This window comes from Apus apus, chromosome 3 (genome assembly GCF_020740795.1).
Source record: "Apus apus isolate bApuApu2 chromosome 3, bApuApu2.pri.cur, whole genome shotgun sequence".
NCBI lineage: Eukaryota > Metazoa > Chordata > Aves > Apodiformes > Apodidae > Apus > Apus apus.
This window is the reverse complement of record NC_067284.1, coordinates 87,930,414-87,953,652: the sequence shown is the minus strand read 5'-3', so window position 1 is coordinate 87,953,652 and position 23,239 is coordinate 87,930,414. Positions and strand designations below refer to the sequence as shown.

The 23,239-nt window shown below is 44.5% G+C and overlaps 1 protein-coding gene across 6 annotated transcripts; it reads left to right on the top strand.

Annotated features, from left to right (window-relative positions):
• The first annotated feature begins 10,943 nt into the window (after positions 1 to 10,943).
• On the top strand, positions 10,944 to 22,700 carry AGT (angiotensinogen). Of its 6 annotated transcripts, none has more exons than XM_051613413.1 (6): positions 10,944 to 11,024; positions 14,038 to 14,179; positions 15,942 to 16,758; positions 18,177 to 18,441; positions 18,910 to 19,054; positions 20,253 to 22,700. In XM_051613413.1, exons 1-6 carry the CDS (start codon positions 11,005 to 11,007, stop codon positions 20,442 to 20,444), a joined length of 1,581 nt encoding a protein of 526 aa, XP_051469373.1. In that variant the 5' UTR covers positions 10,944 to 11,004; the 3' UTR covers positions 20,445 to 22,700. The 6 variants fall into 6 exon arrangements, with proteins under 6 accessions (XP_051469373.1, XP_051469372.1, XP_051469374.1 ...); XM_051613412.1 differs by having other exon boundaries at positions 15,939 to 16,758; XM_051613414.1 differs by lacking the exon at positions 14,038 to 14,179 and having other exon boundaries at positions 10,965 to 11,024; positions 15,939 to 16,758.
• Positions 22,701 to 23,239: the final 539 nt, after the last annotated feature.

Below are 23,239 nucleotides of genomic sequence, written 5' to 3'. Positions count from 1 at the left end.
CTGTTCTGCTTTTTTCACGGCAGTGTTGTTAGGAGAGCTTTATTTTTCAGAGCGTATACTCCCGTGTTTATTTCCCATAATTGCATCCATTGTTGATGTCTGCAGGATCCCTGCTGAGACCAAGTTCCCATTGTCCAAATGTATGGATGCTGTCCAAATGTGTGAGAAGAGATAGGTCTAGTGTTCCAAACGATGCTGTCATTTGACTGAATTTTAGGTCTGCAGAATACAGACCAAGCTTCTCATCTCAGCTTTCTCTGCAGTCAGTGCAGAAGATCAGCACCTCTAGAAGGTGATTCACTGTGTAATCATCCATACGATCCTGCTGGACTTGACGGTGTCTTTCATTTGCCAGGAGATGGACACTCATGGATTAGCTTAGTGTAGGTGCCCAGCTATTAAATACATATAGTCAAGTGAGACGGAGCCCAGCCAAGGGGCTAAGGCAGGCAAAAGGCTTTTAAGTACCAACACAAACCCAGGGACACGTTCTATCCAACATCTCAAATTTAAAAAGTCACAAAACCTGGAACTTACTTTATCCACGACAACTCTATGTGGGCTAAGGCATGTTCTCATACACCAGACTAACGTGCTGACTGGGGAAGGAAATGTGCAGTGTCCTAGACATGCACCAACACACCTGCTATGACCCAAGGAGAGTAACCACATCACTTCAGGGAATTTCTGCTTTTCAGAGTTCAGTTGCATACAAAAATGTGTGGGCTACTTCATGTCGCACCTCTGAGGCCTCAGCCTTGGTGTCAAGGCACTGAGCCTGCCCAGGAGAGATGGTGCCTGGGGAGGGCAGGTGGACAAAACAAGAATAGCAGAAAACGCTAGTAAAATGTCTCTTTTCTCATTAAAATACAACACTTGGCGAATCACGTGTTAAGAATAATGGGCTCATCCCTGAGGCTCTCTTGTCTGGAAGGTCAGAAACACACAGACATATGTATCACTTACATACCTACCCCACTCAAGTGTTTTACAAAGAAAAGGACTTCAAGCAGTTTTGCCCTTTTAGTACGAAATCCTCTTTTGAAAGCAGTGAGAAGTGCATGTTCTCGCTGCCACTTGGTGCTGCTTTCTGTGGATACTCAGGGAGCGTTATAGGTGGGAGGAGAGGAAAACACAGGTATTGTGATACTCCACTATGGACAGACACCAACAACATGTTGCTACTAGCTCAGGAGAGCAACGGGCAGCATTTGAACTACTAACCTAGAATGGCTTTGCTCCTTAGATGGGCGGGCCCACTGAATAAAAGCAGGGCAGATTTTAACAACTCCTGAGTAGCTGGTGAGCACAGGCATTGAGAGACTGCAACACCAGGCTGTGTACATTTTCATTTGGCACCCTGTTTCAGTAGATATAGCATGACATTAAAGCTATACAAGACAGCCCTGAGTAATGAAGCCCTTCCTCCACAATAACACTGTCTCAGGATGAGTAAGTTTCTAGTCCACTGGCCCTCTCCTGGCCCGGACAATAGAGTAGGTGTCTCCTTGGCCTAAGAGACAGATGTCAGGTCAAATGCCATTACTCCTCAGCTGGCTACCTCTGGAAACCATTAGGCTCCTGCAGTCTGCAGGTATCTCTCTGCAATCTCTCTGCATGACCAGGCAAGATTTCAAGGTGACAGGGCAGCAGCATGAGTGATGCACAGACTTGCAACATATGTTAGAACTGAACACTGTTTTCTTCTAGGTACCATTGTTACGCTTCATGAAATGGCTGTTTCTGAAACACAAAGACTTTTACCTGTTACCATCAGCCAAAAGACACACAGAGTGTGAACACCAGTGAGCATACCCTGCCAAGAGTAGAGCCTCAGGCACACTTACTGCTGAAGGAACAGGAGCAGAGTAATTTCTGTCGTTTATTTTTCTATCATCAATGCTACCAGGTCAGACTTCCTTGGATGTTCTTGTTTTCATCAAGAAGGCAGAAAGCCTGGTTTGGTTTTCTGTGTTTTTAACTGCTAAGAGAGGCTTTTATTCTCTCTCTCTCCGGAAGTAATTTAGGGAGTAGAAGGTGTGATGTAGGAAACTATGATTTCCACTTCTCCTTATTCTCTTTGCTTAGCATCATGCTGCAGCTCTAACTTTCAGTCTCTGCTGTTCAGCATCTGTCATGTGCTTTGCTGAGTCCCACTTATGTAATTCCTCCCCCGTTAATATCCGATGGACCCTGGTCATTCAGGATTTAAAGTTGGTTATTCAAATGACAGCAACCTGATTAAGTCTTTCATAACCCTGTTGTCATCAAACCAGTTTAATAATAATGTCGATGAATTAGTTTAACGTTGGAGGGTTTATCCATAGCCTTTGACCTGACTGATCCCACATTCTCCTAAGCTTGTTGCCTCCTGGCTAAGCCCCAGTGTCATCTGACCTTCTCTAAGGAACTGTCTAGGCTAGATTGATTCATCTTGTTCTCTTCCTCCAGGGGTTTGAGAGACTTGACTAGTTTTGTCTTGGTTCCTTTATAGCTCCCTTAAATTTGGAAAGACTTAAGGGTAGATGTTATGATGTGAACTGGGTTCTGTGAAGCTTCACATCTGTGAAGCTCAGCAGCACTCTGTCCTTCCTTTCTTCCTCTGAATTTGTATGAAGTTTTATTCCATCTCTGAGATTAGTCTCCTTCCATACTGTTTGGCACCCTCTGAACCTTGCATTGAATTGAATCCAAATGCCACAGTCATGGTCACATGAAACCATGCTGTTTCTTGTACTTTCCACTACTTTGGCTCGATGCAGAGCATGGACTTCTGCCTGGTGGCTTGCAGCCTGGCAGGCTTTGGACATGCTTCTGCAGATGTCTTTGCTAACTGAGGACATATTATACTGCTCTAACAACAGATGAGACCAGATGAAATTGAGACCAGCTTGGGACTTTTTTTTTTAAAGACTTCTTCAGCTTCCAGGAATAAGGTAAACACATTTTCTCTGGTGTGTCCGGAGTTCATTACAAAGGGGCTGCAGCATCCCTCTCTCCCTCTTTTCCAGAGTCAGAAGTGAGGCGGAGGGAGAAGAGGTGAGAAAGGTCATGCAGGGCTTTAGGGGTTGTGCAGGGACTGTAAGCCAGGCCTGAGGACTGAACTGCCCCACAAAATGTTGTGAACAGCCTAGGGAAAAATGCTGGAGAGCAGTGAGAGAAAGGATACTGAAAATCAAGGGGTAGGGCTTTAAGAAGGGCTCTTTGAAAAACCTGCCCTGAGCTGATTAAAGAAAAAACATATCCTAGAGGAAATGCAGGATATAAAAATCTCATTCAAAGGAGGATCTTAAAATTACAGTGAATGTTCATTATAATTTTGCATAGTGACGAGAAGCCAGAGGCCACAGCCTGGCTGCTTTCACTGTTTTATGTATAAGAGCAAAAGGTTCTTCTCCTAAATAAGTGTCAATCCCAAATGTGGTCTTAGGACCAATCTGTGCTCACACTACCTGTGGTTTTATCATCACTGCCATGCCTGGCCAGGAAATGCTGACATGGGCCAGATGTTGCAGGGCCAAGGGGAGGTGGGTGCTGAGCTGTCACCTTCAGTCAGACCTCCTGGGGCAGCTCCTCCACACTGGCCCACCTTGCCCAGTTGCTCTGATGCTTGTGGCACCCTGGAGCCAGGGGGCAGATCTGCTCTGCCTGTCCCCTTTCTGCTCAGCATCACCTGATGCATTGCCCTCCCTTTTGTACAGCCAGAAAGAAATACAAAACACATCTTGTGTGCTTTGGTAAGTAATGACAACATTATCTGTGCTGACAGCTGAAATATTATCATTAGACAGACATCTAAGTGCTTTACTCAGACAAACAGGCTCAGCTTTCTGAACTGCTGTTCCAGGGTTTTATCAGAGCTAAGCATACAACGCTGCATGAATTCATTACTTTGGAGGAGGGGTCATTTTATAAACAAAAGAGGGTTTTAAGATTGTTTTAATATTTTATTTTTTTTTCTTCAGACTGTCAAACACCAAGTGGCAGTGTGGGAGAGGAGCCAAGTTGCAGCCTGCAGTCAGCCCCCTGAGTCAGACACAATCCCTACAGGAGCTCAACTTCTCCTGGGAGAATAGCTCTAAGAGCTCCCATTAATCATCCTTTTCTTGGGGAGCTTATGGTTTTAAGAGGGTTTCATCAGTGTGTGTTTCAGCACCCTGACTGGGAGGCAGTCTTCATTCTTTTCTCACTAGGAATATCCTGGGCTGAATGTTATGTTCCTTAGCTTTATCCCTCAAGCCGCAAGGTAAAATGTTATCTCAGGTTTTTACAATTAACACTGAAAAGGCGGAAAAATAAAGCAAAGTAAAAATAAAATAAACTGCAGCAAACGTTTAAGCCTTTGCTTAATCATCCAGTAACAACAAAAGAGCAGGAAACTCTGATCTGCAAAAAGACTGATTTTTGCCTCTATTGAGACACCAGAAACTTCAACTGCGAGTTCTTCCATTTTTTCTTGGAACAAACAAACAAACCACAACACAAAACACCACAGGATATAAATTTGACTTCTCCCTCCTCTTATTTTCGGACGCGTTGGCTTAACACAGGGCAGTAAGGTCAGAACACCTCCAGATGCTGGTGGCACCGCAGGCGAGCGGGCGGGCGGGCGGCGCAGCCCCGCCGGGGCGGAGACGCTCCGCACGGAGGCAGCTTCGGCTAAGGAGAGAGGGATCCCCAGCAAGCCCCGCCGTTCCGCAACCGCCCGGGTTAGGGCAGACTGCAGGCCCGCGAATAGCTCGACACGGACACTGGCGTGGGAAGTGAGCCCTCACTTCTGCGTGGAGTGGTTGGAGCTGCTCCTGGCAGAGGTGATGGGTCCGCAGTGCAGCTCCAAGGGGACCCTGCGAGGCTCTAGCTCAGTCTGTCTCTCTGCCTTCTACCTTTCCAACTTCCCGCCTGAAGCTAAAAGCAGGAGGTTTCATTTTGTTGTTGTTGCCTTTGTTGGGGTTTTTTGTTTGTTTGTTTGTTTGTTTGCGGTTTTTTTGTTTTAGTTTGTCCGGGTTTTTTTCTTTCTCTTTTCTTTTCTTTTCTTTTCTTTTCTTTTCTTTTCTTTTCTTTTCTTTTCTTTTCTTTTCTTTTCTTTTCTTTTCTTTTCTTTTCTTTTCTTTGCTTTGCTTTGCTTTGCTTTGCTTTGCTTTGCTTTGCTTTGCTTTGCTTTGCTTTGCTTTGCTTTGCTTTGCTTTGCTTTGCTTTGCTTTGCTTTTTTCTTTTCCTTTATTTTCCTCTCTGTCCTGTCATCAGTTGTGCACCCCTCAAATTACAGTGAATCTGAAAGCCAACCCCTCATCTCAGGCTGCAAAAGGCATCTATCCTTTTTTATACCATAGATTATTCCTGCTGGGAGCCCAAGAGAGTTGCAGTTTTGCCCCTGTAGGTGGCTGGCTACCTGGGAGCTGTCTTTCAGGGGCGAGGACTCCAGATAATGGAAGAGTCCTGTAACCCTCACAGCGGGGAAGAGGCCAGGCTTTTTCTTGCTAGTGAACTGCATAAACCATATATGATTAAAGCTACTCCTCGTGTGAGGCAGGAGAACACCACAGCGAGTCTCTTCAGAGGAAGGTGGAGCAGCAGCTAGAAGACTGGAGTGCTGCTGCTTGCAACTGTTTGTCCACCCAGGGCAAGAAGTTGTAGGCAGAGAAGTGGAGATAGGTGGGGAGATGGCTTGATGTGGGCTGGGGAGAAGATGAAGAGGTACCTGAGTCTGCATAAGGAATATGAGTACCCCAGCTTCCAAAGCTCTTTCTGTGTCTGCTTTTAGTTTCACTGAATAGCAGACATTTCCAGACCAGAAGAAAACAATTGTCTGTCCTGCGTTGTGCCCCAGGGACAATTTGGCTCAGGACTAAATAATGCAATGAGAATTTCAAAACCCCAGTCATGCCACCAAGGATTAGCTTCCTAAGGTCTCCCTTAGAAGATCCCCAGGGAGTAAATCTTCACTGAGTTTCATGCAGCAACCTTGCAATACTGAAGGGACTGGACATTTAGTGGTGGAGCTTTTTGGAGCTGAAGATTGTGGCATCTCACAGGCAGCAGCACCTGGCTGCTTCACTCACTCATCTTGGGGAGCAGCCTGAAGACTTCAGTGCCTGATCCAGCTGGGAAATACTGGGAAAGTGCACAATCCCTCCCTCATACAAGGGCATTCAGCTGAAGGGTATCACAAAAAGTGTATCAACTGTGATAACAAAGCTGACTCCAGCTCTTTGGGGAAGGTATCTCACTGAGCTTCCCTGGCCCTGCAATCCTTGCTGCTCTGTTTTGCCACCCTCATCTGAGGAGGAGACTCCAAAACCAATCTGGGCAGCCTGTTCCAGTGCTCTGCTCCTCTCACAGTAAATAAGTTTTTCCTGATGTTTAACTTGAACCTCCTGTGCTCCAGCTTCTGCCCATTGCCCCTTGTCCTGTCACTGAACACTGAAGAAAAGAGACTGATCCCATCCTACTGACACCCACCCTTTAGATAGTTTTAAGCATTTATGAGATTGCCCCCTCAGTCTCCTCCAGGCTGAACAGACCCATCTCTCTCAGCCTTTCCTCAAAGGGCAGATACTCCATTCCTCTAATCATCCTTGTGGCCCTGTGCTGGACTCCTTCCAGTAGTTCCTTATCCTTTATGAACTGGGGAGCCCAGAATTGGATGCAATACTCCAGATGTGGCCTCACCAGGGCAGAACAGAGGGGTAGAATAACCTCCTTTGACCTACTTTGACCATAACAACCCAAGTGTAATTACAAGCTGGAACAACATGTGCTAGCTTTATTATAAGCTCATTTTGGTATTAAATTGTTAGAAGAGCTCCAGAGATAGGTGATCATCAGCACACAGGCCTCCCTTAATGGGACAATTCCTTGAGCAGCAGAAAGAGATGTGAAGATGGTGATGCTCCCTCCTCCATCACAGAGGGTTTGCAGCATTGCCAGGCTGGCAGCTTCTGGGGCAGCTGGCACAGCCAGGCCATCTCTCCTCCTGCAAGGAGGAAGTTCTGTGCCACCCATAACCTTTTGGAAAGGCCCCAGCTACCTGAGACATCTCTTCACCATGTGTATTTTGGCAATGTCCAGGCCAGCACGCTGTGTCCCCCTGCCCCAGCACAGGGGTGGCACAAATGGTCCTTGGGCTTTGTATCAGCCACATTATCAATTTTTCCATTGCCCCTTGCTGTGAGAACCCACAGCAGAAGCAGGATAATCTCTCTCTTTCATCATCTGTACTTTGAATGCTATTATTGAAAAGCATTTTTGCAATCCTCTTTACACAAAAAATTGGGCAAGCTTAGTACATCCCCTGTGCTCACCAGCTGCTTTCACAGAAAAATCATTCCAGCCAACAAGAACGGAGGTCAGGTGCAGAGGGAAAATACGGGAAAAAAATCACATGCAAACCTATTCCTTATCAAAGTTTTATTAAACCAGTTAAAAAAATAAAATACTTCTCACAGCCTTTCTGCGCCAGAGATAGTAAAAATAAACAAATAAAATCAGGCTCATTGCAACTTGCCACAGTTCTCACAGAAAGGGGAGAAAAGTGGTTTACTGATTTATAGAAATCTCTCTGACCCATTGCCAGAGCTGTACCCCTTCCTCCCTGCTTATTCCCTCTGGACAAAGGTACAGAGTACTTTGTGTGCAGTTGAAGTGAGAACAGAGCCAAAGGTCTGGCAGGAGACAGAGACACATTTCAGACTCCAGCGCAGTACTTTTGCCACTGGTTAGTATATGTACTCTGGTTAAGAGAGAAGAAAACCCTGAAAAGTGGCTAACTAAAATTAAGAGCCTACCCACAGTTTTTGAAAATTGTTCATATTTTCCAGGGTGTACGTTGATTGCATGGCCAGCAGGTCAAGGGAGGTGATTCTCCCCCTTTACTTCGCTCTCATGAAACTCCACCTGGAGTACTGTATCCCGTTCTGAAGCCCTCAACATAAGAGGGACATGGAGCTCCTGGAGACAGTCCAGAGGAGGGCCATGAAGATGATCAGGGGGATGGAGCACCTCTCCTATGAAGACAGGCTGAGAGACTTGGGGTTATTCAGCCTAAGAGAAGAGAAGGCTCTCGGGAGACCTTATCGCAAACTTCCAGTACCTGAAGGGGGCCTCCAGAAAAGCTGGGGAGGGATTTTTTTTTACAAAGGCTTATAGCGAGAGAACAAGGGATAATGGATTAAAACTGGAGGAGGGGAGATTTAAGTTAGACATTCAGAAAAAATTATTTAGTGTGAAGGTGGTGAAACTGTCATGGTTTGACTCAGAACTGACAATTCGCTCTATCCCCTCCCCCTCTCACTCAGGTAATAAAGGAGACAGACTTTCTGGATTGAAAACTAAACTAGACAGTTTTAATTATATACTATGATAAAAGAAATATGTACAGTTATATACAAATATTTTCAGGAATGTGAAAACTCCTATTGCCTTCCTTCACACCCAGCAACTCCCACGGCATCTCCTGAGCTGTGAGCAGCTCTGAAATATCCTGGAGTGCTGCTGGAGAGAGCAGCAGAGACACAGGAGCTGAGGGGAGAGTTGTGAGGGTCAGGAATGCACGAGCCTGGGGGTCGACAGATACTTCCCTGGATGCCAGCTATAGACAGAAGAGAAGGGAAGAAGCAGGAAGCTGGGGGCTTGACTGTGATCCCCGACTTTTTACGGTCTTACATGTAAATATACATGTGGAAGGTCTCTGGTCAAATTTGCTGTCCTTCTAGTCCATACTTCCTTATGGGAGGATTGCAGATTTGACTCTTCTACTCCTTTAGCATCCAAAACCAAAGCAGAGCAAAGTGTCCTTTATGTCTCAGCAGTATCTATAACCATTCCAGTACTATCAGTCTACTAGCTGGAAAACTCGCTGCTAGTTAAAAGAGAGCTCACTGAAGAAAAAAAAAAAAGATCAGTGAAAAGAAAATTGGCTTAATCCTGGCTCAAACCAGGACAAAAACACTGGAACAGGTTGCCCAGAGAAGCTGTGGAAACCGTGTCCCTGGAAGTGTTTAAGACTGGGTTGGATTGGGGCTTTGAGCAACCTGATATAGTGGGAGGTGTTCCTGCCCATGCAGAGGGTTGGAACTAGGTGATATTTAAGGTCCTTTCCAACTCAAATCATTCTATAATTCTATGATTCTATGATTTTGAAGAGCTAGCAGGGAGTTTCTAAATGCACTGTGTGCACAGCAGCAATGCTGGGGTTTAGGGTCAGGTTTGCTGGGTGTGATGTTTCACTGGCATAGCTCTACTGAAAGAGTATTTCTAATCTGTGCTGCAAGATGAGTCAGCATAAGCTGGCCTCACCTGGGACATCTCTGTTTCTATTGCAAGTTGAAGACAAGCCCTTAGAGAGGAACACAAGAACTGTTACAGGGATCAAGCTAAAATTCAGACAGCTGGCTGTCCGGGGATTTCCTGAGTTAGAAATTGCACCTGGGCCATCATGTTCTGCAGCCTCCCATGGCTGCACCCTCTGTGAGTTCATGTAATCTCTTTTTGTACCAGCTAAGGCTTTTGATTTCCACAGCATCCTGTGGCAGCTGCCTCCTGCAGCTCATGTGTGTGAAATGGCCCTCCCTTCCATTTACATTTGCCGCCTGATGATTTTCCTGGGAACCCACTGATTCTGGCATGGTGACAAAATAGCAGCTCAGGACTTTCTGTTGGCCTTCATCATTTTACATTTATACTGCCTATACCAGAGTTTGCTCCTCCAAACTGAAGTGTCTTGGTCTCTGTAGGCACTTGGCTGAGCTACAAAGTTTTTCCGGGATGTCTCACAAATGGTGTTCCTTCCACTATCACCACTGCCTGCCACAGCTGGGGTAACCACTGCACTACCTAGTGAAGAGATATTCCTTGTCTCCTTTTTGTCAGATCCTCCCACACAGGCATCCTCTTTGTCCTTTCCCTCCTGTCCTTTTCCCAGTGTCTCTTTGCCCTCTTTGTTGGGTAACTTGTCCAGATTCCACACTGTCTTCCCTTACCAAAGCAAAAGAGAGAAGGAACATTATGAATGTTGATGGGGTGTAGAGATTTACAATTACAACATCAACCCACACATTGTATAAAGGAACAGTTTGTGGCCCACTTCTCACTCAAGGTACTTTTAGTCTTAAAAAAAGAAACCCTTAAATTTAGTAATGAATGATATATGACCGTGTACATGATATTATGTCTGAGTTAACCATATATTAACTTGTAATCTACATAGGTCAGACATGCGAACTCCACCTAGGAAGAACCCACGTGAAAGTCTGTGATCTGAAGCTGTAAGCAGAATAATTTATTATCCCTCCTTCATGACTCCCACCATAACCATTGCAAGGGACAAGAACATCATCAAAGGAGTATGTCTGGCCCCTTTGAATTTGGGAAAGCTGGAAAACAAACTGAACAAACCAGAATAAAATATTTACTATTGTTTCTGCACAAAGTGCTGAATTTTATAGTGTTTCTCAGAACATTCTGGATCAATGAAAACACTTTTTGACAGCATGGAGACGTGGTGTTCTTCAGCACAAGAATAGCTGCCTGACCAATCAATCGAAATTCTAGCTTGGACAGAATCATTTTCACCTTCAAGACCAAATTACTCACTGCTGGCTGTAGGGTTAATGGTCCTCTGCCAGGGTTAAAATTTCCAAAGTCTGTTTGACAGTACTTATGCTAAGTAGCACTAGTAGCAGCACAACCAAGAAATTTTCACTGACTGGACAGGGGAGGTCTTCCCTGTTAGCACTTCCCTATAGATCAAAGGAGACAAAGAGTGGGGCTGAGAGGGAACCCTTAACAGCAGCACTAGGGTTTTTCCACCCCTTTTTGCTCCCTCTAAGTATCCACCATGAATAACAAGCAGGAAAAACAGAGGCAGGGTTTTAAGGGAAAGGAGGGCAGTGGGGGGGAGGAGGGAGAAAGGGTCCCTCTTATGCAAGAGCGGGTATAAAAGTGGGAGCTGAGTTCACCCTCCAGAATCAAGAAGAGTGAGGCAAAAGGAGAGTGCAAACCTCTTTGATGAAGAGCAGGTTTGAGAGGTCAGTGTTTCTTTGTACCTTTTCTGTGGCTGTTGCAGGGCACGATTCGTTGGGAAACATGAGTGGGGCACTGGCCTTGCTTTGCACAGGGGATGCTTTTAGAAACAGTCTCGCTTTTCTTTAGTTCCTAGTTGCTGCAATGCCTTTCACCCAAGTTCGACACAATGCAGTTTTTCTGGCACAGGTCTCTCCCGGATCCTGTGACATGGGAGCCAAAGGGGAGGAGAGATACTCTCTTCTTTGTAAAGCTGAAGCTCTCTCTTTAAGCACACACTTGTTCTTAAAGCTATGGCAACCTACCCCCAAAAAAATAATATAAGCGCCTAGCAAATAAGTCTATGTATAGTAATTGGAATAATGCTTGTGCACTCCTGCTTAAAAAGGGCTCAGAAGCAAAGCAAAAAATAACTACTACAAGTCCCACCACAATAAAATATGTTCCAGGTGTAACAGTGTATGTTCTTCGTAGTCTGAAAGCTTCTTATTTAGCATAAACTGTGAGAAGATAAAAGACGAAGATCTAAGAAGTGTGCTAGTGCATGATGCATCTGAATAGGGGAATATTAATTGAATGAGCATATGTGACCAGCAAATTAAAGGGGGCTCATGTCTGTGCTTTGTACTAGGGCATGAATGTAAACTGAAATTACTGAGACCAGCCAAATTCCCTGTGGTCCAAAGCAGGAGGAGCACTGTGGTGAAAGCGGGTAGTTGAACATTTTCTGGGGAAACTTTTTTTCTGGAGAAAGCTTAGTATTTTATTTCCATTACTTTATTGATAGCGTGGAGCAAGGAAAAAAGAAGATTCCTGTGCTCCCCAAGGATATCAACAACTTTTTGTAAACAGAAAACAATGGAAATCAGTGCACAAACACCAAGAGGGCCCCAAAGGTCAACTTGTCTGAAAACCCTGAAGACTTTAAACTAAAACATAAAGTTGCTTTATGTGCCAGAGCCAGCATCCCCTGCAGCCAGGGATGCCTGCCTTGAGGCTGGTGCCCATAGCAAAAGAAGACCAGCAGAACCTGCAGCATGACTTAGTCATGGACCATAGGGGAACTGGAAGCTGGAGATGCCCAAACAACAATGCCCTCTGAGTGCTAGAGCAGCATTTCTGAATAATGCATAGGGGTATAATGATTTAAGGACAAAAACATTGAGTGGCTGTGGGTTATGTGATTTCCAATGTTTATTTTCCTCAGTAAGCACATAAAGGCTGGCAGCTGTTGTGTATGTTATTAGCATCACTTGTAGCATATTAGCAAAGGTTAACAATTCTTGTAAATAAGGATACTTTTCACAGTTTTACAGAGCACAAGGTGCCCTGCACTGAAATGGTCTTGGTTTCTGTGTCCTAGATAGTGAGAGTATCAGGCTGGGTTTGCTTTTTCACTGGGTTCAAGCCTTACCTGGGAGGATATAGCACACCAGCTGTACGTCACAGACAAGCCGTGGTCTGGCCGCTTATACACACTGGCAGTGCCTACTGCCTCATGTTGGACCCATACAGGTGGAGGTGCAGGAGACACAGATTTGAGCTGTACTGTCACATGTCTCACCCTCACCTCCACTGGCCTCTAAGGGACCAGCTTTATCCCACAGCCTACCTGCAGGAGGGACTATCTGAGGGAGAGGAGAAAGAACGGGGACTACAACCCAAAACCCAGCTAATTCTTTTAGCATTTAGCTGAGCAAAATCCATTTTTAATAGAGGAACTAGTCTTCTGTTGCCTGGATCCATGGCTGGGCTGTGTGCATTTTATAGCTGTCTGGAAATAGCTCAGAGACTGCTCTGTTGCCAGATGCTTCCTCGACTGAGATGCTCAGGCAGCAAGAGGACAAAACACCTGAAATATTTAAAGCTGGTCATTTAAGCCTTATGTGCATGATAGCATGGCATACGGGCCTGTGCTCAGAACCACTTTCAGACCTCGTTAGAGCTAAGGTAATCAAATTGCTTAAATGAAAAGCAGGGCTGCAGAGACAGAAATTTCCCATCCCTTTGGCATTAGGCACCCAGCACACAGTGCTTGGGCTGGCGGGACTCAGCTGTCCCTGTCTTCACCTTCAGCAACACTAGCTCTGACTGCCCAGATGCACTGAAAACATCTCCCTCTCTCAGCTTTCTCCCTGAAGTCAATGTGCAGCTAGGGACTGCAGTACAAACCACACCTGACTTGCCCTCTGAAATTAGGGCGTGGATGTTAAATCACCACTATTCCCACTAGAGCCAAGGGATTTCAATTACTAACTAAAACAGGGGCACTCAACGAGACCCAGTCTGATCCCACTGCATCACGCCCTGTTGGATTCGCTGTTTTTTTGCTTAAAGAGGAGGAAGGGGCATGCCAAATGGGAGGACCATTTCAAAAGCAGCAGAAAGATCTCAGAATCTGCCCTCTTTTGCCAAAAAGGCAAAGACTTGGGAAGCTGAGATTGAGAAGGATGGCATTCCAGTGATCTGGCTCTGGCAGCCTAATCCGTCTAGCTATCATCCTCTCTTTCTCAACACGTTTTTTTTTTTTCCTATTAGGAAAAATAACACAGTTTTGATCTTCTGGATAGGTCAAGAGGGAAAGAAAGGCTAAACATTGAGAATTTAATCATTTTACAGTGGCGTACATGTCCCACTCACTGACGGATACTCAAGCTGCAAGTTAGAGATTAAAAGCAATTTATTTGAGAAGAAAAAAAAATCTGGTCCAACTCCACAACAAACACAGGCACAAAGAAATCTGCATTTCTTTGAGTCTGGCACAAAATGAGCTGAGTTATTTTCAGCTCCTACAATCGGTTCTTCTGCATAGTAAAAATCCTGTCTCTGTGTAAATGTGTAACTGCAGGCAACGCAGACGTGCTGGGCATGGTTAAAGGTTGTGTATCCATCCCTGGAACTTTCTAAGCAGCTGGTGTTAAGCTGTGCTCAGGTTTCATCAGGTCCTGTCTGGCCTGAGCTAACATTTCTGGCGTCCCAGGCTGTGATGTAAAGTAGCTTTGCGCAATGCCCCTGCAGATGTGTGGAAAGAGCCCCCCTGTGGAAAGGGCATAAGTCCACCAGCACTCACTCTGCACTGCTCCCGGGGGAAGAGGAATCACAAGGAGCCTGTCTGAAGGGGTTGGCATCAGAGGGGCAACACACACCGGGACAGAGGCGAGTAAGCACACTTACTGGATTTACTTTCACTGCCAATTTTTCAACTCAAATTTTTGTGCTTTTCTGAAAGGCTCTGGGCAGACTTCTTTAGGGAAATGAGCCACACTGGGTTTTCACAGCCGCAGCTTAGTGTAAGTGCTGGCAGTGGGAACTGCCCCTCTTCTTTCTGCTCATGAGAAAAGAGCTGACATAGTGGATCTGGAAGCCATAGAAAAGTAACCTCCAGGCACCTAATAACACAGCCTGACCAGGTGACACAGAGTCATCTTCCCTGCTGCTACAGGAAGAATTAAGAAATGCTTCCAAGAATTGCATGGTGGAGAAAACAGAGTGGGAAGCTCAATGCCTCTGGTTTGTGGCTTTTGGGTTTGTTTTCCTGAGCTGTCCCAATCTGGTAAGTGTAGAGAGTAGACAAGAAACGCACGGTGGCTGTGCACAGAAATCCCATTGGGAAACCAAGCTGTTGGATAGGAGCTTACAGCCTGGAAATGCAGATGTGCGTGTTAGCAGACATATGTCACAGCAAGGTATGCCTAATTACCAAGCATCTGGGCATCTTGGTTTTCGTATTTGCAAGAGAGCGGTGATATTGCAAACCACAGAATTACTAGGCATGAAACACTTGGGGATCCCTCAGTGAAGTGAATGCAGTTATAAGTCAGGCTATATTGAAACCCAGACACTTCCAACCTGTGGAAAGTAATGTGTTGGTGAGACAGACATTGGCCTGCATTTTCACAAAAGGCTCAGGCTACCATAATTACCTGACAGATTGGTGTGACTCAAAAAATCTTAGAAAAAGAAGGCAAAGAGCAGAGCCTGGTTACTGGCAAGGCTGTTAGCACTTTACCCAATCTGAGTACTCTCTCTGCAGAGATTGGAGAGGGCAAAAGAGGGTGAACAGAGTTACAATCAACAAGAAATGACTAGTAGAATAAAAATATAGCTCTGAATAACAGTGTGTTGGCTAATGATACACCAGCAACATCTACACCAAGTAAATTTCTCACCTCATCAGAAAAAAACAAGAGCAGCAGATGGTCTTTTACCACAGGAGAAGGCTGCCTGGCCAGTAGGGTAAAATTCAGCTGACCCCTTCTCACTCTGTATTCGGATAAAGAAGGTAGTATGAAAATGGTTTCAGTGTTAGCACATTTGTATAAGGAAGCCTTGAGCATGTTTGCCTAGAAGCTAGAAGGAATGCTTGCACCAGGCTATGAAAACACAAAATGCTTTGCTAGTGCCAAGTATTGTGTTGACTAAACATATAAAGCAGGATCGTTCAGTAGTTGGACCTTAAGAGACCTGGCTCCCAAACCCCCTTCCTGCATAACAGCTGGCAAATCGCTTAGCCCACCCTTGTGTCAGCAAGACTTAGTGCAGCAGTTTGCAGAGATAGCTCTGATCAGGTCCCAGTAGCAGTGTACTTACATTATTATAATGTTTGGCCAGAATTAGCACTCTCTGGTTTGCAAGCCTAACTACCAGCACGCACAACCATACTGCTTCCCATGCTAACTGGTTAGGGGACTGCAGCAGGTAACTGAGTCAAATCTGTGCTTGGAATTTCCCCACCTGCTGCCATTGAACTGGTGGCCTTCTCACCCTGGGCTTTTCATGGGACAGAGTAGGATCAACCAGCACTAAATACTAAAACCTTAGTAAGCCCAATGCAGCACTAGCACCTCACCCTCTCAGTAAGAGAAACTGTATTTACAACAGGCTGATCAGGCTTCTTTCCTCCCCACTCTTACTTTCAGCAGACACCGTGGAAGCAATTTTTCATCATGAAGCTGGCAGCAGACCTTCTCTGTTTCTTGGCATGCCTCACTGCAGTGACTTGTGACCGGGTCTATGTCCACCCTTTTAATTTGTTTTCTTTCAACAAGAGTACCTGTGAGGAGCTGGAAAGCCTAGCCCAGGAGGAAAAGAAAACTTTTGTCCCTGTCTCGATTGAGTCTCAAGCCACACCTGCCTATGAAGATGACCTGAATGACAAAGACAAGCTGGAAGCCCCAAGCCTGAGTGGCCGCGGGAGGCAGAAACTGAGCTACCTGAAGGACTTTGTGTATGTCCTGGGCATGAGGTTTTACAGCGAGCTGCGGGGAGCACGGCGGGGCCAAAATGTGCTCCTGTCCCCAACCAGTCTTTATGGCTCCTTGGTGTCGTTCTACCTGGGCGCCTCAAACCAGACGGCAGTGGATTTGCAGGGTTTGCTGGGATTTGTTCCTCCCTCGGGAGACCCTGACTGCACCTCCAGGGTGGATGGACACAAAGTGCTTTCCAGCCTGAGGACAATCGAAAGCCTCATCAAGAGCCAGGATGAGGGGCTGCTCTTTTCCAAGGCGCTCTGCCTGTTCTCTGCTCCTGGCGTACCTCTATACCAAGCATTTGTGCAGGACTTGGTGCCCTCCACTGACGTCCTCTATGTCAGAGCTGTTGACTTTACAAACCCGGGCGAGGCAGCAAAACAAATAAATGCCTTTGTGGAGGCCAAAAACAAGGGCCAAAGCAAGTGCTTACTGACAGACACAGATCCATCTGCAGACCTGCTCTTTGTGGTGGACGTACGCTTGGCAGGTATGAGGTGGCACTGCTGATTTTTTAGGACAGCTTGCATACCAGTGACTGTATTTCAGAACACTTGCAGTGAGCTGTTAGTTTCCAAGCTGGTGTCTGCTGCTAAAGATGGAGCTTTGGTGCCCATGAAATACTTTTGAGCCTTCATTTTCCCACCTGTGAACTGGATATCAGGGGTTTTTTGCCTTTCATGGGTGCTGTTATTAACTGATCCCAGCTCCTCAGGGACCTGTGAGCATCAGCTTTCTCTTCAGTGAGTTGTTTAGCATAGAGATGATGCAAAATACTTTTTGTGTAACAGACTTGGGCATGGCCACAAGAGCTGAGCTTTCCTTTTCATAATTTTTCCCCCCTCTTCTCTATTTGAAACTTGTGATTTTGTTAGCTAAGGAACACTTGCTCAAGGGTCCAAGTTACTAGGTCAGTCCTATTGTCTCCTTTGTCTCAGAAGGGTGCACTTGAGATGTTATAGTCTCCACACATGAGATGGAGAAAATTGGCTAAAGAACAAATTACTTAGATAAGCAACTGTCTTCTAATAAACACAGGAGATTACTTTAGCATTTCTTTGCCTTTCAGTTGCGGAGGGCATGACAGCTGATGCTGTCACATTCCATGTCTGTCCCTATAGCTGTAGAAAGGAAAAAGTACATTTTTTTGGTCTGAAACATTACACGTGCTCCTGAGATGCTATCAACAGACAGAATTGACAAAACCCACAGAAATCCAGATAAAACAACAGCTAAATGTTCCAATATTCTCAATCATTGTTTGCTTGCATACAGTTTTTTTTACATTTGTAGGCTTCTGCCAAGCAGGGACTGCCAGTTAGGATCCAATGCAGAACATCAGGCATAGATTGTACTGATAGACTCTTTTAGTTTGGTTTTGGTTTGGTTTTTTTGAAAGTTGCAAAATAATTACAAACTAGTGAATGAAAACAGCACTGTATGACTGCATAATCTTAGGTGCCCTTACCTTGTCCCATTTAAACTCTTTTGACCAGACAACACTCAACAAGATCAGTTTTAACTGGAAATGTGGTAGGATGCTGTTTTTGCAGTTTGGGTTTTTTTTAAAGTGAAAACTCATAGCCAACTGGGAGCCACATGGCAGGCTGTGAGGAAGCAGGCAACCAAATAAGCAGAAATACAGTGCCCAGGAAAGGTCACAAAGCCAGCAGAAATACAGCAGCTTTGGCAACCATATGGTTGTGGTCCCTGAGCTGTGAGCCTGCACCAGCTTCTGCCTGATGCCACCAGAAGGCATATGAAAGGCAGGATACATATGTTTACAGTAGTTAAACGTGATGTTATGCACACAGCCCTTGCCTAATGCACAGTGTGTTGGTTTTAAATACATATATACATACTGGCTAAGAGAAGAATCAATTTCTCTTTTCTCAATCTGTTTTTCAGTGAATGTGAAGCAAGCCTCTCAGCTCAAAGAGCCTCAGGAGTTCTGGGTGGATTCGAACACGAAGGTCTTGGTCCCTATGTTGTCACTCACAGGAACATTCAAGTACAAAACTGATGCCAGTGGGACTTTTTCTGTGGTGGAAGTGCCCATCAGCAAGACTGCACTGCTGGTGCTGCTGCAGCCCATCGATGGCAGCACCCTGGAGCACGTGGAGTCCCAACTGCCAGTGCAGTCCTCGACCTGGCTTCAGCAGCTCTCCCCAAGGTAGAGCTTGGGCACGTGCACCCTCCTGTAGGGATGAAGGAGGTCAGGTGCACGATGCAGGCCTGCTCGCTGGCGGGGGTCAGATCCTGCCAGGGAAGGCTTCACACCCAGCACAAGGAGAAGCACCTGCAAGTCCCAGGGGCCTCATTCCAAGCGAGCTCAACTTCAGTGGGATCAGCTTATTATTTGGGGGTATTATAAAGAAATAAGAAAGTGCTTTTCCAGAGCTGGCCACACAGGACCCATGAAGTGGGATGATCTGGGGTTTAATAGCATACCTGGGGCAGATTTAGGGCAACTTCCCACTTGGAAACAGTAACAGGACGCCCATCAGCCCTTGGTACTTGTTCCTCACATACTAAGCACTTCTTGTGGCTGTTTTCACATGCCCATTTCCAAGGACTGCCCCAACAGCGTGCTCTCAGAGAGGAGAGCATGCTCTCACTTCTCTCTCTCTCTTTTCTGCAGAGAAATTAAATTAACGCTGCCGGAATTAACAGTAGAAGACAGCTTTGATCTACAGGAGCTTCTTGCAGATATGGAACTGCCTACACTACTGGGGAAGGGGGCAGATCTCAGTAAAATAAGTGACTCAGATCTAACAGTTGGAAAGGTACAGTACACATCACTGGCATCGAAAAACTATGCCTCCTGCTCAGTTTCAGCCTCTTTAACTGTATAAATTTACTTAGGACAAAACAGTCAGAGGAATGTGGGACACATCCTAGTAGGGGACTTCCCAGATGACTGAATGATAGTATATACTTTCCAGACGAACCCATCAGCAGTTCTGCTTTGAACTATCCAAATTTCAAAATTAAATTAGCACAGCAGCAAATACAATGTGCAACAAAGATGAAGCTTAAGGTCTGAACGTGTGAGGTACTCAGAGCACAAATTAGACTGCATTTAGCAGACTCCAGCAGGACCTTATAGTGACCTTCCAATACCTGAAAGGGGCCTATAAGAAGGCTGGGAAAGACCTGTTCATAAGACCATGTAACGACAGGACAAGGGGTAATGTTTTTAAGCTAGAGAAGGGTAGATTCATGTTGGACATTAGAAAAAAAGTTCTTTAATAAGCGGGTGGTGGATCACTGGAATGGGTTGCCTAGAGAGGTGGTGTAGGCCCCATTCCTGGAGAGGTTCAAGGTCAGGCTTAATGGGCCTCTGAGCAATTTGTTGAGTGTGAGATGTCCCTGCTTATTGTAGGGGAGTTAGACTAGATGACCTTTAAAAGTCCCTTCCAATCCAAGACATTCTGACGATTCTGATTTGTTACCACCTCCAGCTCAAAACACTTCCAGGCACTGCAACTGGAGTGAGCAGTAGAGGCTGCAGCTGCTGGGCTGTTGAGAATAATCCTCCGTTGCTTTGGGACTGCTCCCAGAAATGGCAAATAGAGGTGCATGCAGCACGCAACCTTACCTGAAAACAGGCTTCAGCATTCATATCCCAAGCTTGAAAGAAATGGCTGTCTTTCATAAAAAGAAGGCATATTATTTTCCAGGAGTATAGTTAGAGTGCCTTAACTTTTATTAAATTTTATTTTTACAAAGTGTCCTACCTTGGAAGCTCTATCAGGGGCTTCAAAGGGTACCAGGATTTCATACAGCCCAAATGTACAAGCAGTTGTAGAGCTTTTTCATGTTACATAAGAAGTACAATGTCCATGGAGTCTATCCTGTGCTGCTTACAGCTCACCTAGGTTAATTATTCCTTCATGTGCTAGAAAGCACTTAAACCATCATTTGTCTCTTCACTATCATGTTTTGATGACTCTGGCTTTACTCATATGTTTTGCCTTACAGGTAATAAATAAAGCCTTTTTCAAACTGACCAGTGATGGAACAGATCAGACAGATGACCCAACAGCACAGAAGGAAGATTTGATGTTCCTGGAAGTAACACTGAACAAGCCCTTCCTTTTAGCTGTTTTTGAAGAGAAGTCACAGGCAATACTTTTCCTTGGCAGAGTAACAAACCCACTGCACGGCATTTAAATGCAAGCACAGGGGACAGGGAGGGAATGATGTATGGGAATTATGTATATTTCCCATCACCTTTTGTCTTATTCATCAGCCATTTTTGTGATCTTGTTGAGCACTCTACTTAGCTGTGAGATGAAGCAGGTAGTGTTTGAAATACAGCTTTTTGAAAGCTAAAGCATCACAGCAATTTCATCCTTGTTCATCTATTTTACATAAGATGACTCAAATTCTTCCTCCAGCTTCTCTCCTTATTCCCACTTTGTCTCCCTTCTGCCCCCAGCTCCCTTTTTCAGTGCAGTGGGGATAAAGTAGTAGCCAGCAGGGTATTGAATTAAAAAAAAAGTTTTAGGAGGATGAACAGCATTTACTATAGAAAGGCAAAGAAATGAAGAGGTCCTTTTCTAAAGAGGCCACCTTCAAATTTTTGGTTTGGTCAGTTTTGCAAGAGAGACCCCCTTTTACATTACAGTGAACATTTTTACAGTTATCCACAGAGATCTTCTAGCTTCATCAGCAACATTTTTCTTTAAAATGCTGCCAACAGCATGGGCAAGCTTCACTTGTCTCACTGAGACAAGAATTTTTTGCCTTGGAAGCAAAAAAAACATGTAGAAGTTTCTTCTTTCTGCAGCCCAGATGGATACATTTATTTCTTAACTCCATGGAAAAGCTAAAAATAGGGTTTGGTAGCACTAGTGGATAAATTCTCTCAGCCTTACAGAATTATCTCAGATTTTTTTTAATTTTTATTTTTAGAAGAAAAAAAGAAGGCCTACCATTCCAATACAATTCCATGCCTTGGATTAGTTTCTAACCTGAGAGGCATTTATTACAGCCTTCTAGTGAAAAAGAACATTACCGGTTAGGTAACTTTAACATACCCAAACCATATGTTCTTAAAAAAATAGTACTAGCATGAACAGTGGATGTGCTGCTACACAGAAATAAAAAGGTTTCAGTGCTCCAATCCAACTCTCAACAGAGTCACAAGGGTTTGAAACATTAAACTGGACCAACGGATTGTCCTTCACTGCACGGTAGCTCCTTGTCATCCGCAGTGGCCCAACTGCCTGTCTAATCCACACCCACTAATGCCAGTGGCTTTCTACGGGTGATGTAGAGATGTGACAGATCCTCTGGCTTAAAGGAAAAGACTAATAAATAACACAACTCACTTGTGAGGACACTAGGATTTCAAGTGCTGTGATATAGGATCCACACATTTATCCAGTTATACCTGATGTATTCCAGATGGTCTAACATCTAGATACTGTACTTGTATTGTATACAGAAGCAATTAAACATAAATATGAAGAGATGGAAAGATACAAATAAAACCACTTCCAAGTTTGCTTCCTCATCCCTCCAGTTCAAGCATGAAAGTGTAATTGCTAATGGATAAATCAGAGTCAATATATCTCAAGTGGTCCAACCAAATATTGCTAGTTATCTTTAGGTGATCAGGTTAAAACAGTCTGGTCCATGGCTTGTATAACCCACAAACTTGAGAATCCAATTACCATTTTAGAGGAAAACATGACACCACCATTTCCCTCCTCAATGCTTTTAAACAACACTTCTTCCAGCTAGATTCCTTCCAGACTTAGAAAGGCATAGCAAGTTTCCTAGAAATTCTAGAAGAGAAGAAGAAAAAGGCACAAAATCTGCATTACTGTCCTGAAGCGCGTTTAAAGTACTTTAGGAATCTGATGAATAGAAGAGGATTAGTAGCAGAAGACATCTCTATTAGACCACACTTATTTCCACAGTAGATCCTCTCTCCCTGACTGATCCACAGTATTTGAAAATAACATTCATTTTACTAAAGAGAAAGCCAATTCACACCTCTTCTGTCTTTCAACAGGGGTACCACAGAAATTTTTAACTAACTTCATATTCTACTCAATGAAAATTAAATGCTATTTAAGTGAACAAAAATAAAAGATGTGGAACTGACCAGTGATGTAGACATTTGCACCAATCATAGGACCATTCCATAATTTTTATTTGCTACACAATGTTACTTCCTGCCCTGAAAATAAACCTGGTCTCCAATGGAAAATAAGAGAATCCAGCCTGTATACTCAGCAAGATGACGATGACAAGTAGGAAGTGTTGTTATTGCAGGAAGATGTGGGAAATCACATGCAACAGAAAGGGCAAGTAACCTTTTCATGCCTTTTTGGTTTGGCACACAGATTGCATCCTTTTCCTCAGTTTTGGAGGATATAAATAAAGCTGTTCTGTCTTCAATCGCTACTAGACACAGATCTCAGAATCTGCTACTTTTGTGACAATTGTTACAGAAATTTAAATTTAGAGATGCACACCTTCCAAAATAAGAAGCTACACAATGCTTTTACAATAGACTACAACTTACACATACATTCCATAACAAGAAAACACTGCTGAAAAACAACACTAGCTTGTAGCAAGACATCGCTACTCCTGACTCTGGATAAAAGCAAATGAAGAGATGCAGGAAGACCAAACATTCCAGGTCATTCTAGGTTCATCAATCAGAAGCTTGGAAAAATATTACAGACAACGAATGACTTGTTCATCAGCGGTAGGTTACCTTCATTCAGTAGCATGTACCTAAGCCCTCTGGCTGGCTGAGGATCTTCATGTCACTGAATGAGACAAACAGATCAGACATCTGGCAAGTTGGTTCACTTCACTGTTTCTTTGTTCAGCAATAAATCTGAATGCTCTCTCCATTGTCTAAGTTGCCATGAACAGAGACAGCCTAAGCTAATTAGAAGAGCCAACTCCTAACCTAACTTCATTGCTACTCATTTGGTAAA

What these genes read in the sequence shown, in the direction of transcription:
- AGT (XM_051613412.1), top strand. Translation starts at nt 11,005, where the DNA reads ATGAAGAGCAGGTTTGAGAG. An exon ending in ACACACCGGGACAGAGGCGA is followed by an intron (nt 14,180 to 15,938) that starts GTAAGCACACTT and finishes TCTTACTTTCAG; the next exon opens with CAGACACCGTGGAAGCAATT. An exon ending in GGTGGACGTACGCTTGGCAG is followed by an intron (nt 16,759 to 18,176) that starts GTATGAGGTGGC and finishes TCTGTTTTTCAG; the next exon opens with TGAATGTGAAGCAAGCCTCT.